At 41.9% G+C, this 22647-nt stretch overlaps 3 protein-coding genes and 1 long non-coding RNA gene across 6 annotated transcripts; all 4 read right to left on the bottom strand.

Moving 5' to 3' along the window:
- Positions 1 to 310: 310 nt before the first annotated feature.
- LOC143010517 (uncharacterized) lies at positions 311 to 2762 on the bottom strand. Of its 2 annotated transcripts, XR_012964804.1 has the most exons (4): positions 2728 to 2762; positions 2398 to 2529; positions 1590 to 1704; positions 311 to 760 (listed from the first exon to the last, which is right to left on the bottom strand). It is a non-coding gene; the product is annotated as an uncharacterized LOC143010517 (long non-coding RNA). The 2 variants fall into 2 exon arrangements; XR_012964803.1 differs by lacking the exon at positions 2728 to 2762 and having other exon boundaries at positions 2398 to 2544.
- Positions 2763 to 3029: 267 nt separating this feature from the next.
- Positions 3030 to 4819, bottom strand: LOC143010498 (solute carrier family 25 member 53-like). Its single transcript, XM_076162842.1, has 2 exons — positions 4572 to 4819; positions 3030 to 4210 (listed from the first exon to the last, which is right to left on the bottom strand). The coding sequence occupies exon 2, from the start codon at positions 4207 to 4209 to the stop codon at positions 3337 to 3339; it is 873 nt and encodes a 290-aa protein (XP_076018957.1). The 5' UTR covers position 4210; positions 4572 to 4819; the 3' UTR covers positions 3030 to 3336.
- A 377-nt stretch (positions 4820 to 5196) lies between these two features.
- prps1b (phosphoribosyl pyrophosphate synthetase 1B) lies at positions 5197 to 9213 on the bottom strand. Of its 2 annotated transcripts, none has more exons than XM_076162844.1 (7): positions 8905 to 9213; positions 8304 to 8493; positions 7648 to 7746; positions 7362 to 7486; positions 6980 to 7153; positions 6614 to 6773; positions 5197 to 6282 (listed from the first exon to the last, which is right to left on the bottom strand). In XM_076162844.1, exons 1-7 carry the CDS (start codon positions 9024 to 9026, stop codon positions 6190 to 6192), a joined length of 963 nt encoding a protein of 320 aa, XP_076018959.1. In that variant the 5' UTR covers positions 9027 to 9213; the 3' UTR covers positions 5197 to 6189. The 2 variants fall into 2 exon arrangements, with proteins under 2 accessions (XP_076018959.1, XP_076018960.1); XM_076162845.1 differs by having other exon boundaries at positions 8310 to 8493.
- A 3798-nt stretch (positions 9214 to 13011) lies between these two features.
- Positions 13012 to 22381, bottom strand: frmpd3 (FERM and PDZ domain containing 3). The gene is made up of 10 exons (XM_076162832.1): positions 22274 to 22381; positions 21240 to 21371; positions 20889 to 21008; positions 20177 to 20313; positions 19525 to 19651; positions 19105 to 19194; positions 18702 to 18881; positions 18328 to 18463; positions 16744 to 17622; positions 13012 to 15827 (listed from the first exon to the last, which is right to left on the bottom strand). The coding sequence occupies exons 1-10, from the start codon at positions 22376 to 22378 to the stop codon at positions 13021 to 13023; spliced, it is 4713 nt and encodes a 1570-aa protein (XP_076018947.1). The 5' UTR covers positions 22379 to 22381; the 3' UTR covers positions 13012 to 13020.
- Between the last annotated feature and the right edge of the window lie 266 nt (positions 22382 to 22647).

Below are 22647 nucleotides of genomic sequence, written 5' to 3'. Positions count from 1 at the left end.
TAATATGTAATGTGTCTGTCATGATTGATTATGGGTGGTAGCGGTTATTATATTGGTGGGACCCCCGATCACGACCCAGGCCTTGTTTTCCACTTTGTTATCATTACCCTGTATTGTCTTAAGCTGCATTGTTCATTTGTAGTGAAATGAATATATATGTGACATTATAGGACCTATATGACATTACATGGGAGGATGTGATGTGATTTGTTGTGCTTTCATCTCATGGTCAGTCTAACCAGGGGCACCTCCAAGACCTCTGACATAATTCTAACACTTAATACAAAATGACAGAAAATACATACACACATTGAACATTTTTACATGTTTATTTATTTTTTGATAAAATCAAAAATATCTTTTTTTGGAACATTTCCCAAATGGTTCCATTTATAGGCAAACATATGTCGTGGTCAACAATGCAGTATGATCTCATGAAAACAAATATTTCTGCTTTCCCTTTGTTTTGAACCCAGTGTTGTGTTGATCAGCCCTTTATAGAGAGCATGAAAAAACAATTCAAATTCATCCGTTGAAATAATTTTTCTTGGGACAATAATCTGATTTTCCCATAAAGCATCCAATCAAACACCTCTCTAATGACATCATGGCATGGAAAACTGAAAGAAGCCGAGAAGATGGACAGAATAGTTGAGGAACAGAAGGTAACATAGCAGAATTGTAGGAGACGTTGTAGGCCGCGCCTCTCACTTGGAGCACTTCTTCTCTTCTGCTTCAGCCTTCCTCGCTTCAATGAGATCTGTGATGGAAAAAGAGAAACATACTCATTGTTGTTCAAAAAAGTCCAACAAACAATAACTCACAAAGCTTTTATTGCAAGTAGTCTATTTACTCTATTTAAGTAAATGTTTATTTGGCGTGGGAGATGACCAAGAATATCTTAGCTCTGGGTGTATAAATCCTTAAGCATGTCAAACAATGATTTCTGATGTGCCCTCACGCATCAGTGTTAAATACGGATGTTAGCTAGATTTGACTATGTAGTGTTGAAGCAGCTGCCGTGACAGATTCTTCTCTGCTACAGGCAAAGTCTTCACACAGTTTCTCCCTAGGAGCATCAGCTGTCTGCTAGTTGCACTGCAGATGATTTAAGTAGAATGTCTAACAGTTAGTTTGCAGGGAGCAGGAAAACAAAACAATAGTCAGGATTTGGCTTGTGAGGCAAAATCAAAAGATCTAGAAATAGATGGAGAATAAAGATTGCAGAAATTGCGGGCTCAGCAATTACATCTTATGAAAGTCAAACTAGAGCGTAATAGACTATAACATCCCGCCTCTGGCTCCTCTGAGAAAAAATTTAGACAAAACTAACTCCCCGAATGCACAAGCAGTACCACCCAGGCTTGTGTGTGGCAGTGGTACCTGATACCTGTACCTCAAAGCCAGGAGTGTTTTACCCAGCAAGAATTACATAACTTGTGAATGATACTTGTGAATATTGCATGTGTGAGAAAAATCTGCATTAAATGATCATGTCAGGTTGTTGGGAATTAGGCAACATGCAAAACTCATATCAAGCATGGCTGAGATAGTGAAGAGAACCTTCCTTTTCCATTTACAATACATACCTTCCTTGGTTGGAAGGTGGTTATTGACCTGTGGTATGGTTTTCTTCAGACTATTCCTTTTAAAGTTATTCAATTCCTCATTGACCTTGTCTTTGTCTGCCATTTTGGATGATTGCTAATGGAGAGAGAGAGAGAGAGAGAGTGTAAAATATCAATTCAAATAAAATAGGTATTTTTCTTGATCAATGGACAATTGCGTGAAAAGGTGTAAACCAGATAGCAATTGCATTTCACCACTGAGTGCATGCCCATACAAGTAAAAAAATGAAGCCCCACCTATGCTACCAAACAGTAGGGCGTGAACTTCAAGAATTATGTAATCCAGTCACACAAAACACCCACAGCACCTATTACCCACCTTCCCACAATGAGAGAACAAATAACTGCAATCTCGATGGTGTCATATTACATTGTACTGTTGCACTGGGCTTAGATTCTGGGAGAGAAACATATTGTTTTTGCTACACTTTGCTCATAAAATCTCTTACTGGGAGGTTTGTAGGCTATATTTGAGAGGTAAACAACACCATTACTACTGAAAGGAGAAAGGTTTCAGGAAATGTTTAAACTTTTTCCCTAGGAGACGCACATATAGCCCTTAGTCTTCACAATGTGCTCAGAACATCACAGCGATTGCAACGGAGCAATCTAAAGTTGCACTAGTTGGATAATCAACAGTGTCTGCACATACTGCCCTCACTTAAAGACCATGCAGCTTTAACAATGCAAAGGGAAATGCAGCAGAGAGGGAACAGAGAGCAGATGATCCTGTTGCAACAAAAAAGTGAGTTAGAATAATTGACTTTACCTGATGCAGTGGTGCGTGGTGAGAATGTTCCTGTCAGGTAAGATGTGTGCCGTTCACGCAAAACCAGCGGTTTAAATAGAGAACACACGCCCTTCACACGCAAACATGGTCTCACTCTCATTGGCTCCTCACCTTTGGGGGAGAGTTATAATAGGTCAGGCTTTGTACTTCTGGATTTCCCCTTCAAACATTATTATATTAAGCTTGTTTTTTGGCTTTATCAGGCTTTGTTTGTGAAATAGAATAGGTTGAATGATTTGTTTCCAATTGATGCATATTTGATTGATCGATTGAGTCTCTGAGCTGCTGTAGAACGCACAACCCACATACTTAAAAAGCTCATGCAGGTAGCCCCCAGTTTCTACAATTACAATAGCGCTTTCTGGTGGCCGGAACATGGTATGACAGAAGGCTGACCTCAGAATGACGTCACGAAAAGCAAACCACAAATGCTGATAATATACACAGTTTCTCTTTATTGATGCACTTTGAGGTAAATGCATGCTGTGTGGAGCCAACAGAAGTCTGACATGACATGCGACAATCTTTCTTTCACAGTTGAAACAGATATAATATGATCTTTTAAATATGAATAATTCACTTTTATTAACATTTATTCCTTTCATTCCTATACATTTAATATTTCAGACAGTAAACCAAAACAACATCATGACTAGGCAACTTGAACATGTGTCTATTTCCTGTATGCACCTCAAAATGACACAAGGCACCTTTGATATACGAGCACCTGATTACTACTTTTACCTCTCAAACTATCTTGGGCCATTAGATTCGACTTTACAAAATTGTTATGGCCAAGCACCAAAAGGTGAAAATAACGGCACAGTTTGCTGGATGAAGAGACATTTCTTACTTGAGTGAAATGGTCAAACTAAATGAATGTAATTGTATAACACTATAGATATTCCCTGTTTGTATTCAGCCTGAGCGTCTCGCCTGCCTGTCATAGAGAGCAGTGGTAATCCCCCATGTGATACAGGATCTAAGTATAACCAGGGAGCCCCCTCGGTACAACAGACGTATGCTACGCTGCCGAGTGTCCCACAGCATCCTCCAAGAAGCCATGACCCCTTTCGCCTCCCCACCTACCCTTGCTTGCATGTTAGCAATTAGCACAGACAGCGGGTACAGAGAAAAGCTGATGGCCATAGAGGTCAGTGTCCCTGAGGCGAAGGAGGATGCTGTCGGGGACAACCCCTGTCCCTCCACCGCAGCACACATCGGTCCCTTCAAACCAAAGTAGAGGCAGCTGCCGAAGGCATTGCGGGCCATGATGGGTAGGAAGGCTTTGTAATACCCAGAGCTCAGCGTCTCTGCCCTGAGCTTTAAAAGAACACTCTTCAAAGTGGGCAGCTTTCGGTCATTCATATCATTTTGCAACACATTCTGTACACGCTCGAAAGGAGTGAAGACCACAGCCTCAACCACACCTGCTCCCATTCCAGCCACAGCAGGGAGGGCAGAAGCAGGGATAACACTGGGAGATGACAGAGACAGTTGATGGAGGAGGGTGTCCTGCAGGCCAAACAGCAACGTCCCATTCAGTGACCTCATCAGCAAGGGTGGGGCCAAGCCCCTGTAAAGCTTCACAGGTCCTTCCTTACATAGCTGCTGCACTGCCTGGGGAAGTGGAGTGTTGTGGAGTTGTTGCCGAAAGACAGTCTTATATACAGGGAAGACAATAGTGGTGGACAGCAAGCTGGAGGTGCCTCCACTCAAGTAGCTTTGGAAACGAACCACTGGGTCTCTTGGGCCCTCTTCCTCTTGATTATGTTCAGGACTCCGCCCCATCCTTGGGATGAGAAAAATAAAGTCATATATCAGTCAGGACTACGCAACTATTTGCGCTCATAGCACATTAAAATGTTATATTATGCTGAAGAATGAAGAAGAAGTTTCATGCATTGTGGGATTTTCTTTCCATAGGGATAAATGATGATGATGATGGTCTGTGTGCATTTGATGATTACAAGAGATTTGTTATATTATGTATATGTGAATTTTACTTGTTTCTTTAACCGTTTGTTTAAGAACTATGCATGCACAATAGAAAAATAGGGTTAGATTGCATCGCTGCATATTTACAAATGAACAATAATCTGCATTACTGGTTGCAGCCACAAACATGAATCCGTAATGAAGGAAGCGCTTACTTTAACGGTCAGCTGATGGCAGGAAGCAACAAGAAGAATAAGACGTTCGGCCTGGTGTCCACTTTGATGTCATCTCCCATCGTTCATTGTGAGCCTGCCATGGATGGGAGGTGACAGTCCCGAGCATCCATTCGTTTCCGTCAAATAAAAAACCGCGCGTTGTTTTCCAGTCCCAGTCTCGCCACCTTGCCCAGTCTGATCGATCAGAGCGCGAAGCAAGATGCGGCGAAGAGCTGTGCCGCTAAGATGATTACAGGACGTCAAGATAAGGAGGCAGAGTGATGAACCGAGAGGCCGCGCCGCTCACAGGGAGCGCTGGTGAGATTTGTGACACCACGTGTGCGGTGCCGTGCGCGCTGATTGGTCCTTTATTACCGTTAAGTCAAGCAGGGGAAGCTGGACGATTCTTCCTCAATCTGACACATAAACTGAAAATCTGTGACACAAAATTGGAGGAAACTAAAATCTGCCGTTTTGTATTTTTGAATTAAAAATCTACAGGCGAAATTACCATAAATAACTTCATCAGAACAGTATACTAATAACACTTAACTGAAACTCTTCATTTTGATAAAAACAGTAAATAATGCATCATTTCTAACTCACAGAAAACAAATACCCAATGTAAGATTTCAAGCATGTTTAATTTTTATTAAGAACACATCTTCCATCTTAAATGGCAGATTCATCCTACAGAAAGCGTAAACACAAAGGTGTGGGATACGCACATTAATATGACAAATCCTTCTTCCAGGCGTACAAAAGACAAAAAAGAAGAAAGAAAAACAGCAGGTGAACATTTCTGAAGGAAGCTCCAGCCTGCAGAGAACCCACGTGCTAAAAACCCAACAGCTTCTCTTTACAAACCAGATCTTTATCCTCAAAGCTTAAAGAGCAAACTCTGGATACTGTGCGACCCCAACTCAACAAGGGCACCTCAAACGATAAAAAATAAATGCCTGTAACATATTTCATATTAAAAGACGCATCAATGGTCTTCATCCACAAATACACAAACATGGGGAGGGGGGGGGGTCGAGGCGCTCCAGGTTGAGTGGAGCTTCAGTGGCACTGTAAACTAAATCAAACATTCACTTCATTGCAAATCAATCTTTCAAAACAGCATTACATCAAAGAGCAAAAATGACAAAACTAACACAAGAATGCGCATTTGTAGCAGAGCATTGTAACAGCTTGATGGGCCGGACGCTTCTCCTGACCACCGGAACCTGCCAGGGATAATTATGAGCTCTTATACGGTAACATTCAACTTACTCCCAAGGTCAGGTGCAATGGTCAGGAGAAACTCTGCATCTTTACGTTATGAAATGGAGATTAAGTACAGAGAGGATAAAGACATAATTTATCCACGTACAATAAATAAGCTGGCCTGAAGTTGTAGCTTGAGATTGCTTTGGTGGCCCTGATGTAAGGGCTCGGGGAGGGAGGGGTGGGATCAAGTGAGTGGGGTCAGCATTAGTAACGGACATGACGGTTCATTCACTTCTTCACTGTTAGTTAGCAGAACATCTTTGCTAATGGCTGTGTTTGGGTAGGGACGTTCCCTTTTCTCTTATTTGGTGTAACAGCACATGGGGTTGGTGGAGGACGCCGTTTGTTACAAGGGGACGTGGCTGAACAGGTACGACACAGACTCGCCGTTGTGAGTTCTGCGGATGGCCTCTGCCAGGATGATGGAGATGTCAATGACCTGGAGGCAGAGAAGAGGGAACCATGTTAAGATGACAACACACAAACACCACGGAAATGAGTCCGAAATTTTAAATAAGTACCACCACTATTACAAACAGGTGAGGTCCTTTGTGATTTGTATTTAGAACGTGGATGCTTATTACAAGTGCTTATCCAGAACTATGAGTCTCATAATGCCAATAAATAAGAGGAACTGATCTGTAGCATTTATTCAGTCATGATGTTTTATATGCCACATGATTGATTCATTAAAAAAAAAAAACACAATTGCTGAAGAAATGCCAATGAAAACATATTTTCAGTATTTAATTCAAATTCAGATTCCTGACCTGTATCTTGGGGCAATGTTTTATCTTCTCCTCCTGGGGGATGGTATTGGTCACCACCACAGCTTCAAAGCAGGCGTTGTTGATGCGGGAGATGGCTGGGCCGGAGAAGATGCCGTGGGTCAGAATGGCGTACACCTTCGTGGCACCAGCGGAAATTAATCTAATGGAGAAGAGAAATGGTATAGTGTATTTAAAGCCTCCTCAGTCTGCTTGACGAGATGAATGCTGGAAAAAGCTTTCTAAATAATCCAATAATGATTTCCTGCTGCAGACCATGGCAGCCACAAGAGCTCGCTGCCTGTAGTCTGATCTCTTTCTCTCACTGTCAGGTTGTCAGCATGTTCTCCATGCGAGCTGGATGCTTACTTGTCAGCAGCGTGGCAGACTGTTCCACAGGTGTCAGCCATGTCATCCACTAGAATGGCAACACGATCCGTCACATCCCCGACAAGAACCATGCGGTCCACTTCATTTGCCTTTTTCCTCTCTTTGTGGATGAGGGCAAAGTCCACATTCAGCCTGTCTGCTATAGAGGTGACCCTGCAGGGGGGGAAGTGTAATGTCTGCAGGTAAGAGCAGGAAACTAGGAGACGTGAATTACAGTGTAACTCTACACCTCTATTTGCATCTCCACTGGAGATTACCAAAACAAATACAAATTTGAATCCAAAGAAGAGTCCAGAGGAGGTACTGGACAGGCAAGTCCTGCTCAAGGGTAGAACACCTATGGCAAGCACCCCTGACATACCTCTTTGCTCCCCCTGCGTCAGGTGAGACAATGATGCAGTTTTTCCACTCGGGGATGTTCTCTTTGATCCACTTCAACACAGCAGGCTCTGCATACAGGTTGTCAACTGGGATATCAAAGAATCCCTGAAAAACAAAATGCAACAACATGAACTGTGAGTCACGGCTAGAAGGATGACGTGAGGTTTCTACTGTAAGCCTCTAAAAATAGGCATTACATGGCATCTTATCAGGAACACAGTGAAACACACTATTTTGGCCCTGTGTTGTGTTTATGTGTTGCTCACCTGGATTTGTGAGGCGTGTAAGTCCATAGTGATGATGTGGTCAGCGCCAGACACCGACAACATGTTGGCCACCAGCTTGGCAGAGATGGGAGCACGACTCTGCAATAAAAATAGATTCAGCTTCAGTCACATGGAGTTAGATAAGGCAGGCATTGCTTGTAGCTAAAAATAACTTCAAACTGTGAGCTATGATATTGTCAAATCATACTGGGTTAACCGTGAAGAACACTACTGAACAAAGTACTTCTGACTAATTGTCTCACATTTATAATAGTATTTTGGCTATGACTCATTTTTTATTTTACTTGGGAGTGAATATGACCTTTGTTAACACATCAGCAATGTACACAACAGCCAATTAGTTAGAAACACCAAGTCTATAACAAGAGAGCTTCCAAATGAGAGATTTTGATCTGCAAACATTTGTCATGCATGAAATGGAATGAGAGCAAATGACTGCATACTGACAAGAAATGGATGCAAACGAAACAAACGCTATACATTCAGCAAAGCATTTTGGACAAATAAAAGGGGACCAAAATAAAAGTATGTGCCTCGTCAAGTGGCTGTTGGTGGACATGGCTGCAGGCTTCTGGTCAGTGATGATGCAAGGTGGCAAATGGCATGACAGAAGTAATTAGACAGATATCCCTCACCCCCACCTTGTCCTTCTTGTCTTGTCGGGCATAGGGGAAGCAGGGGATGACAGCCGTCACCCTGGAGGCGGAGGCGATTTTACAAGCGTTGATCATGATCAACAACTCCATCAGATTATCATTGATCTCCCCGCAGCCACTCTGCACAATGTAGACGTCCTCCCCACGTACACTCTCTCCAATCTCCACGCTGTCACGGGTCAGAGGTGACAAGACAAACACTTAGTTTCACACTGTGCTAACACACGTGACACTCAGGGGACAGATAAGACAAACAATGTTTCTGACCGGGGATGATAACAATGTGGGTCAAATAAAGAAACGGAATCAGAAAGCAAACATTTTACACCGTATATAACATCTATCACGGCAGGTAAGGAGGTGTTGTTAGTTAGCTGATCAACATGAATGGACCGGCTACAGTTAGCACGCGCTGCCTGCCACGCGTGGACACCAAGTTTCCCAAAACACTGCGCGGCAAGAAAAAAAAAAAATATACACCACGTTTCTAATTAAATAAACGCAGCTAAACCGTTACATCACACGGACATCTGCCCGGTAGTTCTTCGCCGTCATTAGCCATAGCAGCATAACCACCCACCATGTTTCCTGGTTGCTGAATTTCTTCGTAACAACCTTCCCCAGCTCCAGACCCAGGCGGTCGGCTATTTTCTGAGACAGGTCCGGATGGGAGCTACCGCTAAATATTTTGATGTTAGGCATTTTGGGCCGGTCCAGAGCGTCGTTCAGTCAGAGCTGGCAGCGGCTGTTGAGTAGAAAGAGAGTGGAAACGGTTGAGAGAACCGCTGGAAACGGAGCAACTGTTGATATTCTACCCCTGCCGAAGCTAAGTGTGTTTCCCTACCTATCCACCATTATGGCTCACACAGCGCGTGCGACTCTCTTCCTCTTTGGTGCCGCGCACGTTTTCGCTTACGCCCTCTGCGTCATGGCGTCATACCGGACATGGGGCCGGAACGGGGACCCCAATACTAATTCAAATTAAAAGTACTTCAAAATGAAAATAAGGCGGTTACTGACTGTCCGTACGAAGTGAAAGGCGGCGTTCGTTTGTCGCTACTGCGAAGTTTGATGATGTCGTGCGTAACTATGACTTGTAAACAGTTTTGGTGTGTTTCCTTCCAAATTAAAGTCTGGCTCCTCTTTGGTTTGCCGCTACTTTTCACCCAACTACCGACAAATGACAATGGTGCCACCAGGACTTACAACCAACAGGCTCAGTGTTATGATATAATCGTACCCAGTTGTAAAGACGACCAAATGACTATATTGCAGGTGGAAAGGTAGCAGAACAAACCATGATTTTGCATTTACCTTATGTTTTTGCCTTTAGAATAGTACATGATAAGATAAAAGGTAAAGTCACTCAGTCTGATGAAGCCTCTGTTTGCAGGTCTGATCCCCAAGGGCCGGATGTCCTCTGCAGACCACAGAGACAACATACAATTCAGTCATGACTGTGTTTGAATGAGGTAAGCACAAGTTTTAGCAGTAACATAATGTTGTCTTAGAGATATTTGACTGGTGTGAATTATGAATGTATGATGTTAATGAACTCTTAAGACCAAGTGATTTTTGCCGGATAGTTTGCTGAAGTATCTTTGCCGCAATGGCAGTAATTTGGTAAAGGGGCTCTGGTTGTTGGCTCAGCTTTGATCTGCTTTTGAAATGCTCGCCAAGACTGAACATAATCCATAAAAATGTTGCATACTTAAATGAATAAAACCTAAATGCCAGTAGCACAAACACATTTAGCTTTTAATGTTTTTTACAAAAGAATTACAAAGTTAGAGGCCAAAACAGTGAGAAGCTGCTGGCACCAGGAAGGCAGAATGCTTCCAGATGATAAGCTTTCACATTACATTATATGTTTGATGCCATTCTAGCTGACACCTTATGATAACTTATGATTTCTAGTTTACCGCATGCAGGGTCATTGCCAAATTCTCTGAAAAAGTTTATCTTCAATATACTTTATTGCTCTTAAAACATGAGTTACTTTGTACACAGACAAAAGACCACAGTGACGACAAGATCATTGACAGTAAATAAAGACAGGAATGAATAGGTGCACATAAAGAAACAATGGATTAAGCCACGATAGGCTCATCGTGTGAATGAAACAGACAAATCCACACAAGTTGGCAAAGCAACTCGACAATGACAACCACAGAAGATGTTTAACATAATGTTAAATGTTCAAGTGCTGATGAGAGAACATTGCCCGATGTTTTGTTTATAAAAATAAACACGTCCCATGCTTTATACTCATTGTATATATTTTAAAATATATGTTTCCCTATTAGTCGCTATGTTACATTACTACTATAAATAATGACCTTACAGACATGTTTCATCTTTTCTCTTCTTTTACAAAATATTGAAGAATTTGGATAAATCTTAATGTTACAAGTATTTAATATTTTAAAAGTATTTATTACTTTTATTAGATATTTACATTTCCAGTGTATAATAATATATTCCCACATTGAAGAAAATCTGCAAAACATTACATGATGGCCTTTCATTTGGCATGATCAGTCTGCTTTAGAACTGGAAAATGATATGTACAACAGTCATCACCCTCAAAATGTTACTTCCCCTTTATAGTCAAAGTTTGTCTCTCTGAATGTCCATCAGGTACTGTAAGTGGAAACATGCAGTATAGTGAACAAGAAAACACTGCATATGGTTATGGGAGATGTCACGATAACACTGTTAAAAGAGAAGTGCCTGTAAACATTGTCATTGTATTTTGAAACCAGGGAAACGGAAGTACAACAAAGTGGAACCCTGGTTTTCCCTTTTTATTGGCGGAAAACCCTGCTGTATAAAATGAAAAAGATTTATTTTGTGTAGAACCATGTGCAAGCCTATTAAAAGTTAAACAATACAAATTAATTTGTTTGGTTTAAAAACATGTCCGTGGCTCAAATTTACAGCAGTACTAAGACATGACTGTATATCTATTTCTAACTATATTTTGTTAAACAACACACATGGAAAATTGTCATTATACAACCAACATGTGTAAAGATTTTATGTTGAATTTGTCAGGTTTTGATTAATGGTAAGTTCATTTACAGCTGTCCACAGCATGACATTCAATATTCTAATATTTCATCTTGAGACCCAGTAGCCAAATCCCTTGTTTACATTTGTTTGTCTATACACTGTACAGTGCTACAGCGCAAATTCTACTGATGTATAGACCACATCTTTTTTAAGGCTTATCAGTGTATCAGAACTCAATTTTCAGGTTGCCATGAACTTTCTGAAAGCACCAGCAATATTGGATTTCACGATTTGTAGCACCCAACTATCAACAGGGTTTCAGAACACTTTCTTTTAACAGCGAATGTAACATACATACATATGGACCTTCTAATGATTTAGTTTCAGTTATGACAAGAGGATGAGACACAAAGAAGATTTCAGACAGGAAACAGATGTTAGTTTTATTAAAATACATAGAAAACTACTTTGTGTGGTTCTTATATATTTGCTAGATTGCACAATGTATAACAGCACATAAAAAGCAAATTTGTTATACTGTTTCTGAAAACTTGAATTAAAAAAAAGGATAATTTGAAACAGTAAAGCCTCATTTTTGAGATGAGCCACATAAAACTGTTGCAACTGACGCAAGTGATTTTTTTCCAGCAGCAGAGTGAATTACAAAACATTAAACAATATATTTCAATTTTCAGAGCTAACTTTGGAGGCTCTGCAAAATTCTATAGATACGATTACTCACTTGAAAGTGGATTTCTATTAAAAACTATGTTTCACAAGTGAGATTAACAATTGAGCTGTGGATCAGTGCTCATGTAAAATATTATGTGTGCATTTGTGGGTATTCCTTATGTGATGACAGCTGAGTGAGGTAACAACACTCATTACTGTACAGTGGATAAGACTGTGACTTGGGTCTCTGCTACATTGTCTGCCCTGAGCAGGTATGTTCTATACCTGCACTATGTTCTATCAGTGAGAGAGTGGGACTCAGTCAATATTGTTTAATGATACTTGTCTTTCCGCAGTTTTCATTTTCCAACACTGTCATTTTAAGTAGTTTCAGCACACCAGACAGGTCAACGTAGCCAACAGAGATCTCAATTTTGCATTACAACAGTTAGAAAATTCAACAAACAAACACATCACCATCTAACCAACCAATGCTTTGGACTACGCAATTTACAGAAGTCACTATTTGACGCGATCCCTGTAGTATATTTGCCCACAGCATATTTATTTCCTCCGATTTATAATAATCTTTATATTTCTCTTAATACATTTCAAATATACTCTTCACCCTTTTCTTCACAAACTTTTATATATTATTACTTAAGAGGACACAACTCAAATATATGTTACATAGAAAATAGTATATCATAGTAATTTCTGAATATTGTGAATATTAACGTGAGGTGGATAGCCATGTATCACCCAGTCTGTTATAGGGATATCGCTCCATTGTGCATTATTTTGATGTATCACATTTCAAAACAAGATCCACTGGGCTACCTCATGGCCTGTAAACATGGATGGAACAGCTGCATTGCAAATTTTTTTATTTTTTTTTAAACTGAGGATGATTCATTGCATTTCTTGTAAAAAAAATATAAACAATAAATAAATAATGAATATGGATAGAGCCACCCACATTCACAACTGTTTTCCCTGGTAGATGTCTTTACTGGGCAGGTAGAGTTTTAATGGGTCGGGTGAGTGAGCTCATGTTATTGGTGGTGGAGCAAACTTGAGGACTCACTGTCTTTGTCGGCAGGCTGCTTGAGTGTCCCATTGATTCCTCAGCTGCACGCAGAAGCAAAGTGTAGTTGATAGCTACTTCCTCAACTTTTCTCAACAGCTGCTGCCTTTGTGATTCTGAACGAACACCTCTGACCAATTTGATGAAGGTCTGAGTTAGGTCACATAATACTTGAAAGCTGGCCGTGACAACGGCAAGCATACGAGTTGGGCTCTTTTCAACACTTGCCACTCGTCGACATGCAGCTCTGAATTCTTTGAACCTCACTGCCAGCTCCTGTTTATACTCTGCAATCCGTGAGGGCTGAAGACGAGGCTCACCTTCTGCTTGTGGGCTGTTAGCGCACTGACGCAGGATAGCAAGCAATTCATTAGCATCAAGTTGAGCGTTTAAGAAACCATCAGGCAAGCTGAAAGTCTTCCCCTGTAGGCTCTGTACTCTTGCCAGGCTCCCTTCCAATGTACCACACGCTCTTAAGTCAATCTCCTGTGTCTGTGGTTCCTCCTCTTCCTCCTCCTCTTCCTCCCCGCTGCAGTCCTCTGCATTGAGAACCTGGAGAGTTTTGCTTACTACTGGAAAGGTATGCGAATCTAGCTCCATGCCTGGAAGGACCTGAAGGGGTATGGAGTATGAGAGCTCATCCTTCTCACTGCTTTCATCTGCTGCCTCACACTTCCTGTAGCAGAAACAGAACGAGCAGCATTTATCCCTGTCATCACTGTCTTCACTAGGCAGGGTCAGCAGCACTTCCGCCGTGTCCTCTTTGTTTTCATGTAGTAACTCCTCTCCCTGAATGAAGAACACACCCTTTTTCCCCTTTCCCTCTGTCTGAGAGTGGACCGGCTCTACTGGGGTTGGTAGCCTCAGTCCTGTGGCTCTCACTCTCTCCATCTCCTTCTCTAGGCTCTTGGCTTTGGGCTTGACCTCAGCATATACAGGTGTGCTACTGCTGTTATCCAGTTCGCCAATGCTGTATCGCCTCTGGATCTTCTCAAACTGTGGTGCTCCAGTGCAATCTGTCTGGGAAGTACAGGTGGGCAAGCAGGAGATGTGCTCGCCTTTTGGCTCTCTGGACTCGAGGCTGGTAGAACGTATTCGTGTGGTTTTGATCTCTAAGGTCTGGGGTCTCCTTGTAGAACCTTGGGTGTGAGCAGCTTTGGAAACTGCTGGAGGGGTCTTAGAGATAGTCCTCTCTCTGCCCCTGTGCTGTGTTTCTGCTGTTGATCCAACTGGTGTGTCAGGTAGACGCATGCCTCTACACATTCTCTTACAGTCACAGCTGCGTCTCTGCTCCCTTGAGATACCTGGGGCCTTCAGGACAGGACTGGTGCGGAGCTGACAGGCACAAGGGGTACCTGATGGCACAGGTGAGGATCCCTGGGGCAGAAACTCTCCTTGGGATGATTTGGGCTTAAGGAGCTCCTCTAAGAATTCCAGCTCATACTGGCGGACTTTTTGCAACTGAGCTCGTCGTTCATCTGTTTCTCTTCGCATTCTAGCGGGGAACGTAGCTGAAAGAAGGTTTCTAAAGCTCAAGAAAGGGGCACTGCGCTGGGATTTCACTTTACTACTGCCCTGCTTTAGCTTCGAGTCCCTAGTTGGGAGAGTGGAGACCTTCTCTACATAGGTGCTAGCAGTTGTAGGATCATCCAAAATGGGTAATGATTTTAAGGGGCATTTCTGTGTCTCAGGATGTGATTTGGCCTGGGAACTCTCAGTCCTGCTCTCAGTTGCTTCCTTTCTCTCCGATTTAATAGGCAGACCAGGGGAATACTTAGTTTGTACTTGAGGACTGGGTTTAGCCAAAGTAGGTTCTGCTCCTAATTTCACTGCACTTTCTTTGCTGTTAGTGAGTTGGAGGCCCTTAGCCCGAAGACGCTCATCATCTGTTGGGGAGGAGGATTGAAACACTACCACCTTCTGAACCTGTGGGTCTTTTAGTCTTAGTTGAGGTCCAGGCTCTTGCTGCACTGGGCATGTGCAGAAAAGGTCATCAATTGGCAGAAGTTCTGTTGAGCTTGAAGGCTTCATGGTCTCACTACAGGCAGTCTTGGCATCGTGGCACATGTCAGTGGGGGAAATTTTGGCAGAAGCAGTTCTGTCCACAGGCAAGAGGATAGGTAAGGCTTTTTTGTTAGGATCTGTATTAAGAGGTGATGTTGTTTTCGCCTTTACACCCACAGAAAGATTTGGGCTCATGGTCTCCCCAGAGAATTGAGATATCTTCTGACCTTTGCTGACTTGGGCTGTAGGTGATGGATCTGATGTTTTATGTTCATATGGTGATTTAGAAGGGGGATCTTGGCTTTTTGCTTTGGTGGACTCTGGTTTTGTTATGTCTGCCTTTTGTTCTAACTCTGTTCGAGTTTTTTTATTTCCCCCCTGTTCTGCCACAACACTGAGTTTTGCTGTGTCTTGGCTGGGGCTGACTTTAAAGGGAACTGTCTTGCTGAGGATCACTTGCTTAGGTGGGCAGCCAGCACGAATCTGACCCACAGTGAAGGCCCCAGTTCCTATGGTCTTTGCAGTGCAGCCAGGGATAGCCAGGGGAAAGTCCCGTCTGCAGAGGATACGTTCCTTGTTGATGTGGTGAGCCAGCAGGTACGCTTGGTTCTGATTCTGCTTCATGGCAGACACCATCTCAGATACATCTGTCAGTTCAGAGGAGTTGGTCTCATGGCCTGAGTCCAGTGATGACTCAGGTGTAATTGCAGCTAAGACAATCAGGCCTGGGTAGGAAGAGAACACAGCATACCATTAGTGATCAAGAATCAACAAAACATTAATAATATAAAAATGAATTCTAATCATATTACTATTTTTTTAACTGTGATTATTGACCAAAGTATTTGCATCTGGGCTGGATTGAACTTGATCACAAAGCACACAATACTTCAAATATATGTACACACTCACACAGACAGACATACAAGCTTTCAATTAACCACTTAAGCCCGTACTGGGCTTTTGATCACCCTTTTGATGGGTTTAAAATATCAATCATTGCTACAAACAGAAATAAATGATAATTAAGATGATAAATCCAGATTATCTGTATTAAAGACCATAATTCAGATTGGCCACTGAGTAGAGCTGTAGCACATGGCAAGGGGGGAAGTGCCTGTCCTAACCCAGAGACGGTCCCTTTGTGTGGGCATGAAAAGTTTTGTTTTCAGTCTCTTTAAATTTTTGCCTGCTAAATCATGATGTACTGAACGATCTACTCAGTGAATGTTCCAGATGTTGCTAACGTGAGTCTCCTGAAAAACATTATGAATCATATGTGATGCTAAGTTCCAGAATGAGTTCCATTGAACAAGAATTATGGGGACAAGGTTTAAGGGTTTAATTTGGAGTTAATGGGAAAAACTGTACATGCCTCTACTTTAATTTAAAAACACAGCATTTTCCCCTGCTATTGACAAGCTTGTGTGGTACAACTGAAGTGTCTTTTGAATACATGTAGAACCTCTTGTTTTTCCATTAAACAATTCAAATAGTCATTGATTTTCTTTGTTCAGGCTATGATGATTAGTTGATTAATGTCTCTCTCACCCTCTTTCTTTCACTCTCTCACACACATAATTAATACTACTGTTTATACTGCGAGTGAAATGTGGGCTGCGGCATGACTCAGATTTTAACCTGCGGTCTGTGTTGGCTGTTGAGGGTGATGCGGATAGTCTTCAGAAGCTGCCAAAGCCTCTAATGCCTGTAAGGTGGACACGAGAGCATCATCAAGCTCCTGAGCATGATCTCGCACTGTTCTTGTTGTCACATTGTCAATCAGTGTCACAGGCACATCTCCCTTGGCTTGGGCCAGTTTTCCAGATGTGGCCCCTGGGTTGGCACTTAGTCGAGCTTTTCTTCCTCTCTTAGAGTCGTCCTCATCTGAGCTGTTGTCCCTGAACCCAGGTGGTGGGGCAGCAATAGCAGGAGGTGGTGGTTGCAGCTTCTCTCCCCCATCCTCGGCCTCTTCCTCTTCATTCCCTGGTGGAGGTAATGCCATAAGGTCAACTGCACCTCCATCTCGGGATGCACACGAATTGGAGCAGTGTTTTCCTGAGCTCCCACTACAATTCACTGCCATTGATAGACCCTCTGCCTTGAACCTGGCTTTGCAGGAGTCACAGAAGAACCTAGATGCTTTCTGGGACTGACTCACTGTTTGAGCTCGAATTCTAAAACTTGTATTCTCCGCTGGTGAGTTTACTGAAACCTCAGCTATTTCCTCTGTACTCTGCAAGGTGGGATCAGATTTGGTGCGGGGCCGACCTGGGGGTTCTTGGGAAACAAAGTTCTCATTGATATCAAGTTCAGCCTCAGCCATTGTTTGCAGCTCCTGAAATTGCTGTTGTTCCCGAAGATGAACATGACACAAGCCAAGATGCTGAGGCTCTGTAGGAACAAGGGCCCTTGAAGACCCTGGTTCCCTGTGAGAGCTTTCCCTCTCGTCTCCTCGTCTTCCTCCACTTGATATGCCTCCTGCCCCGGATCGTGGATGGGCATGGGAACTTCTGTAATCTGAGGATAGAATTATCAGAGCAGTGGAGAGTTTGAGGTGTTAAGAGCTACTGGAGATGTAGAAGATCCAAACAGGAAAGCAGCAGAGGTGACAGCTGGTGCTCACATGAGAGATTGGTATTTCACAGATGGATGTTCAACTTGAAGTTTGTTTGGATGTTGGAGTATTCTTGTGGAATGTGATGGGATAGTATGATGGTTCTTCTTTATGGTGGACTGCATGTTGAGCAAGCAGATGGAAGCAGATCTGTGCATGCTTCGACACAAAATGTTTGTAATTACAGCAACACAGAAAAAGGCTCTGGAATTCCACAATGATATTGTATCTTGGAGAAAGGATATGTGGATAGTCCCATTCCAATGAGTCACAATGGAGATGAAAGGAGAGACAGCAGAGGGCACCATGTGATGGTACTTCCATTATATCCTGATAACTACAGGTAATGGAGTTGGTCCAAATATCAATGAAGAAGCAGGTGAATATCAACATATGCTAAACATATAGTGAAGTTTGCCTGATGTTGCTCATCTTCTATGCTGGGTTAAACATACCTGCACATCTCTACATGTTTAATCTTAAATTTAAAATTTAAAAATGTATTTTTCTCTTTTGTTTCTGTATTTGCTGTTTATCATATGGTGTGCATTTTAGCATGTATATACACATCTGTCCATTACAAGTTAAAAATGTGACTTCTGACATACCTGACTTAGTCAGTTGAGACTGACCAGGAGCACGGAAGTAGATGGTCCGTTTAGGGTCCACAAACAGCTTATAATAGCCAGAGATGAGGCATGCAAAGTTACTGGCATCGGGCCATTCCATCAGCAGGACCAGGGGCTGCAGAGGGTGGCAGGGATGGGAATTAGGAGACTATTTAGGGGGCAGGCAATTAGTATTGCCTGCTCTTTCAATACTGACATGTTGACAATAATATTGTTGAATAAAGCCATGAAAGGTTTGAATTAAAAGTAAATGTCATGACCAAAGAATTGAAAATATAATGTCCACATTTGCCATTTATTGCTGTGCAATTGTGTCTTGATGAGATGTTATGATAGTGTGCATGTTGAAATACCTTGGCCTCATGAATGGTCATCTCCACTCGAGCCACTCCTTGGCTCTCCCGGTAGAGCTGGATCTTGGCAACCCTGCTGAACTCAGCCAAAACTGTTGTGAGGTTGTTTTTCAGGTCAATAACATGACTAATTCCATGTCGAGGACCCACCAGGAGTGTTGTAGCTGATTGCTTCTCATCCTGTAAAAGACAGAGGGGTTCCGAGTATTCACAAAAACCCTGCACTATGCGTATCCAGAATGTCTTTTAAAGGCCACTGTTTAAACTATTCTTTCTTAAATGTGCAACAATCCTTATGTGTCTTGCTGCAAATACACTCACAGTTAAAGTGTGAGAAAAATGTATGGGGCAGAAATTAAATAAAAGAAGCACATGTATAGTATTCCTGTGCAAAATTAATTACCAGTCCAACAGTGTGGAACAACAGGCCACCAAAAGGTGGGAGGTCATTGAGTACACGCATGTATTGCAGCTTCCCTTGGAGCGGAGGAACCTGTCAACAGAATGATAAAAACAATACACTGATTCAATACACTCCATGTCCTCCGGGGGGCAGTGTTGAACCATACATTGTTTATTGTTAAACTTCTTATGCAACTGTCAAACCTATAGGCTATAGCTATCAAGGGCTTATCCTAAGGTAAAGGACTTGATGTCATGCAGACATAGTAAAAGAAAACAATCAATTTAAATCTCCTCTAATGTAGGAGGGAAGATGTTGACATTTTATTTGACCCAAGCTTTTACAAGTTTAACGTATGGTCCCTGAAGATTTACAGTGTTAATAAATGTGTTACAATAACTGTGTAGCTTATGACAGCACCTTGTTGCCTGATGGTGGTGGATGCTGATAAGTCTTCAGCAACTGAGACAGGCTCTTGCACACATTCTTCTCCTTCACTGTTGGCAGCAAAGTGAGGGGAAGAAAAGGCTCTAGGCCCCATTCTTTTCTGTAATGGAGAGTAAAAGGACAGATGGTAAAGGTATATGTGAAAGAAAAAAACATTGGACTGTTCAATCGAGGGGAGATGTCAAAACTGGCATAACAAAAGGAGCCTTTTCTTCCTCCAGGAAGACACACTGAGCCTGGCTTACACTGTCTACCAGCGCTCTCCTTGGCATGGTCAAAACTATTACAAGCATAATGGATCTGTTCTGCCTCTGTGGATGCGATGGCAGGAGCTAATTAGTTGCTAGGTTTAGGTTTTGAAGACTAAATGAGCAAACTGAGAGGGAGATGTAATTTCACAAAAGAATGGATTTCTTTGTCTTATAATGACCTGGGGAAAATGATCCTTGAGTAATTCCAGTTTTATTATTATGGGAATTAATTATTAACCTTTTAGAAAGTATTTAATGAACAAACGGCATTGTGGGGCTCGCTGACACGCTACTCAGAATTGCTAATGAAATAAATGCAATACATTATATTTGTAATTTTGCATAAGGTCAAGCTAATTTAGTTGTAGACTCACTCTACATGCTTGAGAGAGATCTTCTGATTCGGCCTGGCTGAGGACACAGTGATGTAGATATGGAGCGCAGCCAATCGTAATGTGATGTCGGATTTCCAGTCCGTGCCAAAGCGCTCCTTGATGACATCATTGCGACTCTGTAGGGACATGATGGAATGCGGGTGTCATTTTATGCCCTGCTGACACCCGGTAACATCAGCATTGCTTTGAATCACTCAGTTGCAAAAATGGTTATCTCCATTTTTAACATCAATCAAACTGACGTTGGGATAAAATGAAATGAAGAAAGAAACATAACCAACATAAAGTTTGATGGATTTAACCAGGAATGCCGACTAGAAACACAACTTCCAAATTTCAGTTTTTGGAAACGACCTCTTGATGTAAGCCGTTGTAATCTCAGGTCATTAGTTTTAGAGGCAGCATCTTCATTCATGTTGGATAGCTCCAGGTAATGTGGCAATGCTTTGTGGAGATACTGTAATAGCCTTAGGGCCCCTGTGTCTAAGCCTGTCTGTGGTGTTTACACCTCACCTCCAACATCAGATAAAGAAAGCAAGGGCAAAAAAATAAAAAAATTCAACGAAAGACTGGAATGAAACAAATTACTTTTGAGAGCTTCTAATCATCGGCACTCACTGCTCTCCAAGCAGACAGCTCTCCAATTGGACTGAATGACATCTATTACAGTTAATACAGTAATACAGTTTACCTGTATATAGAGGTACTCAAATGCAGCAGGGTCCCTTCTCAGCAAGTCTGCAGGATCCTTGGGGAAGAAGCAGATGCGGAACAAACACTTCATCCCTTGGAAATATGTTCTATGCACCACCTAGGGGAATATCAAAATATCAGCTAGATAACAGACTACATGTTTGGCATTGCTCATACATTTCTCGTTTCATTTTCTTTTGGTGAACAACAAACAGCTATCTGGATGTAGACTGTCAGAAGAATATCTAACACTGCCCTCACACTACTCATTCCAAAAACGTATCCATCAGTAGAAATAGAAAATATTTAGATACGTTTAATATTCACTCTCTTGATTTCAGTCTCTTACATGTGTCAGAGGTTGGTTCTCTTGCAACAAATGCAACCTCTGATTCTGGTCCAGACCGCCGGCCTCCAGCACCAAGGCAAAATGCTCAATGTAGCGCAGTGAGAGGCGGTCCTGCAGGGATGAGATCACATCCTGGATTGAGAGAGAAGGAAACCTAGGTTACTGCATGGAATATTCTGTATGTGTATATACTAGAATACTTTGTCAAATTTCTGTCTTCACTGACTTTCATTGCAGTAGGATGCTTTTATACCCTGGGCTATGCCTAAGGTCATTTCTTTTAAGAAGAACTGAAGAAAATGATATGTTATTTCAGCTCAAGTTCCAAAATGAGTTTAAAAAAAACAACTTACAAATAGAAATAGTTTGCTCTGTATGAAAATATAGTCCCTCAAAGAGTGGACCTAATGATTTTACCTTAGCAACATCTGTGCACGAAAAACTAATATTAGCAATGTGAGATTGTAGTCTAATGTAGTTTGCATTAAATGCAGCCTAGGAATCAATCGAGGGGCTCACAGAATGCTATAGATTCTATCCTAAAATACTGCAAGAAACTTCCTTATTTGACTGACTGTCTAATAGGCATGCAACAGGGTATCCTATTTTGCCATTGATTTAAGCTCTGGCATTCTTTTATTGATTTGGGCTTCTTATTATGCTGCAATTCCATTTAATTAGGCTGACGGGGGATAGCTTCCTCTATCTCTCCTTTAAAGTGCCGCTCTGTTTCTCCTTTACTAGTTCGCTCTATCTCCAATGAATGATCACAGGAGAGATTTGTAAAATCTAATAGAGGAGTTTTAATGAGTCTGTTAGGAGATGTCAGAGTCGTTCTAGGGCCTGACGGAGAAAGACATTACATCTCTGACTCTGAGTTTGTTGTTCCCTTGTCCTTATTAATCGTATTATTGGTATTGTGAAATCGTAAAGTGATGGTATTTTCATCACTTTTTTACATTATGTGGGCTTGGAAATATGGAGTCAGTCATCCATGGTGCTCTAAATAGTAACTAAAAGTCATGAGAACATACCCTAACAGTGGTTCGGCTATCAAATGTAAAGGACTTTATCTGTCCATTCTCCAAAAACACCTTCAGTACATTTGGTATGAGCAGCAAGGATTCGTCCTTCAGCATTGTCTGAAAGAGATGAAATGAGAAAGAAGCATAACTCATTATGATGTAGGATCAGTGAAAAACAGATGGCAGTAGCATACTAGTATAGTAAGTATATGAATGTATCGGTTGTCATGGCTGGTTTTTGCTTCAAGCAGTACCGTTAAGACTAAGGTTCCCTTTGTAAATCATGGAGCAAAATTTTGATTTAGCTCAGGACAACCTTACGCTGCCCAGCCCATGCATTGTATCAGGCCCAAAGAAGGGCTTATTGAATTTCCGCAGCCTAA

This window comes from Genypterus blacodes, unplaced genomic scaffold (genome assembly GCF_046128005.1).
Source record: "Genypterus blacodes isolate CSIRO-AG114 ecotype Tasmania unplaced genomic scaffold, CSIRO-AGI_Gbla_v1 ptg000128l_1, whole genome shotgun sequence".
NCBI classification, from domain to species: Eukaryota; Metazoa; Chordata; class Actinopteri; order Ophidiiformes; family Ophidiidae; genus Genypterus; species Genypterus blacodes.
Note: the sequence above shows the minus strand (reverse complement) of the source record. Positions and strands in the feature narration are given on the sequence as shown.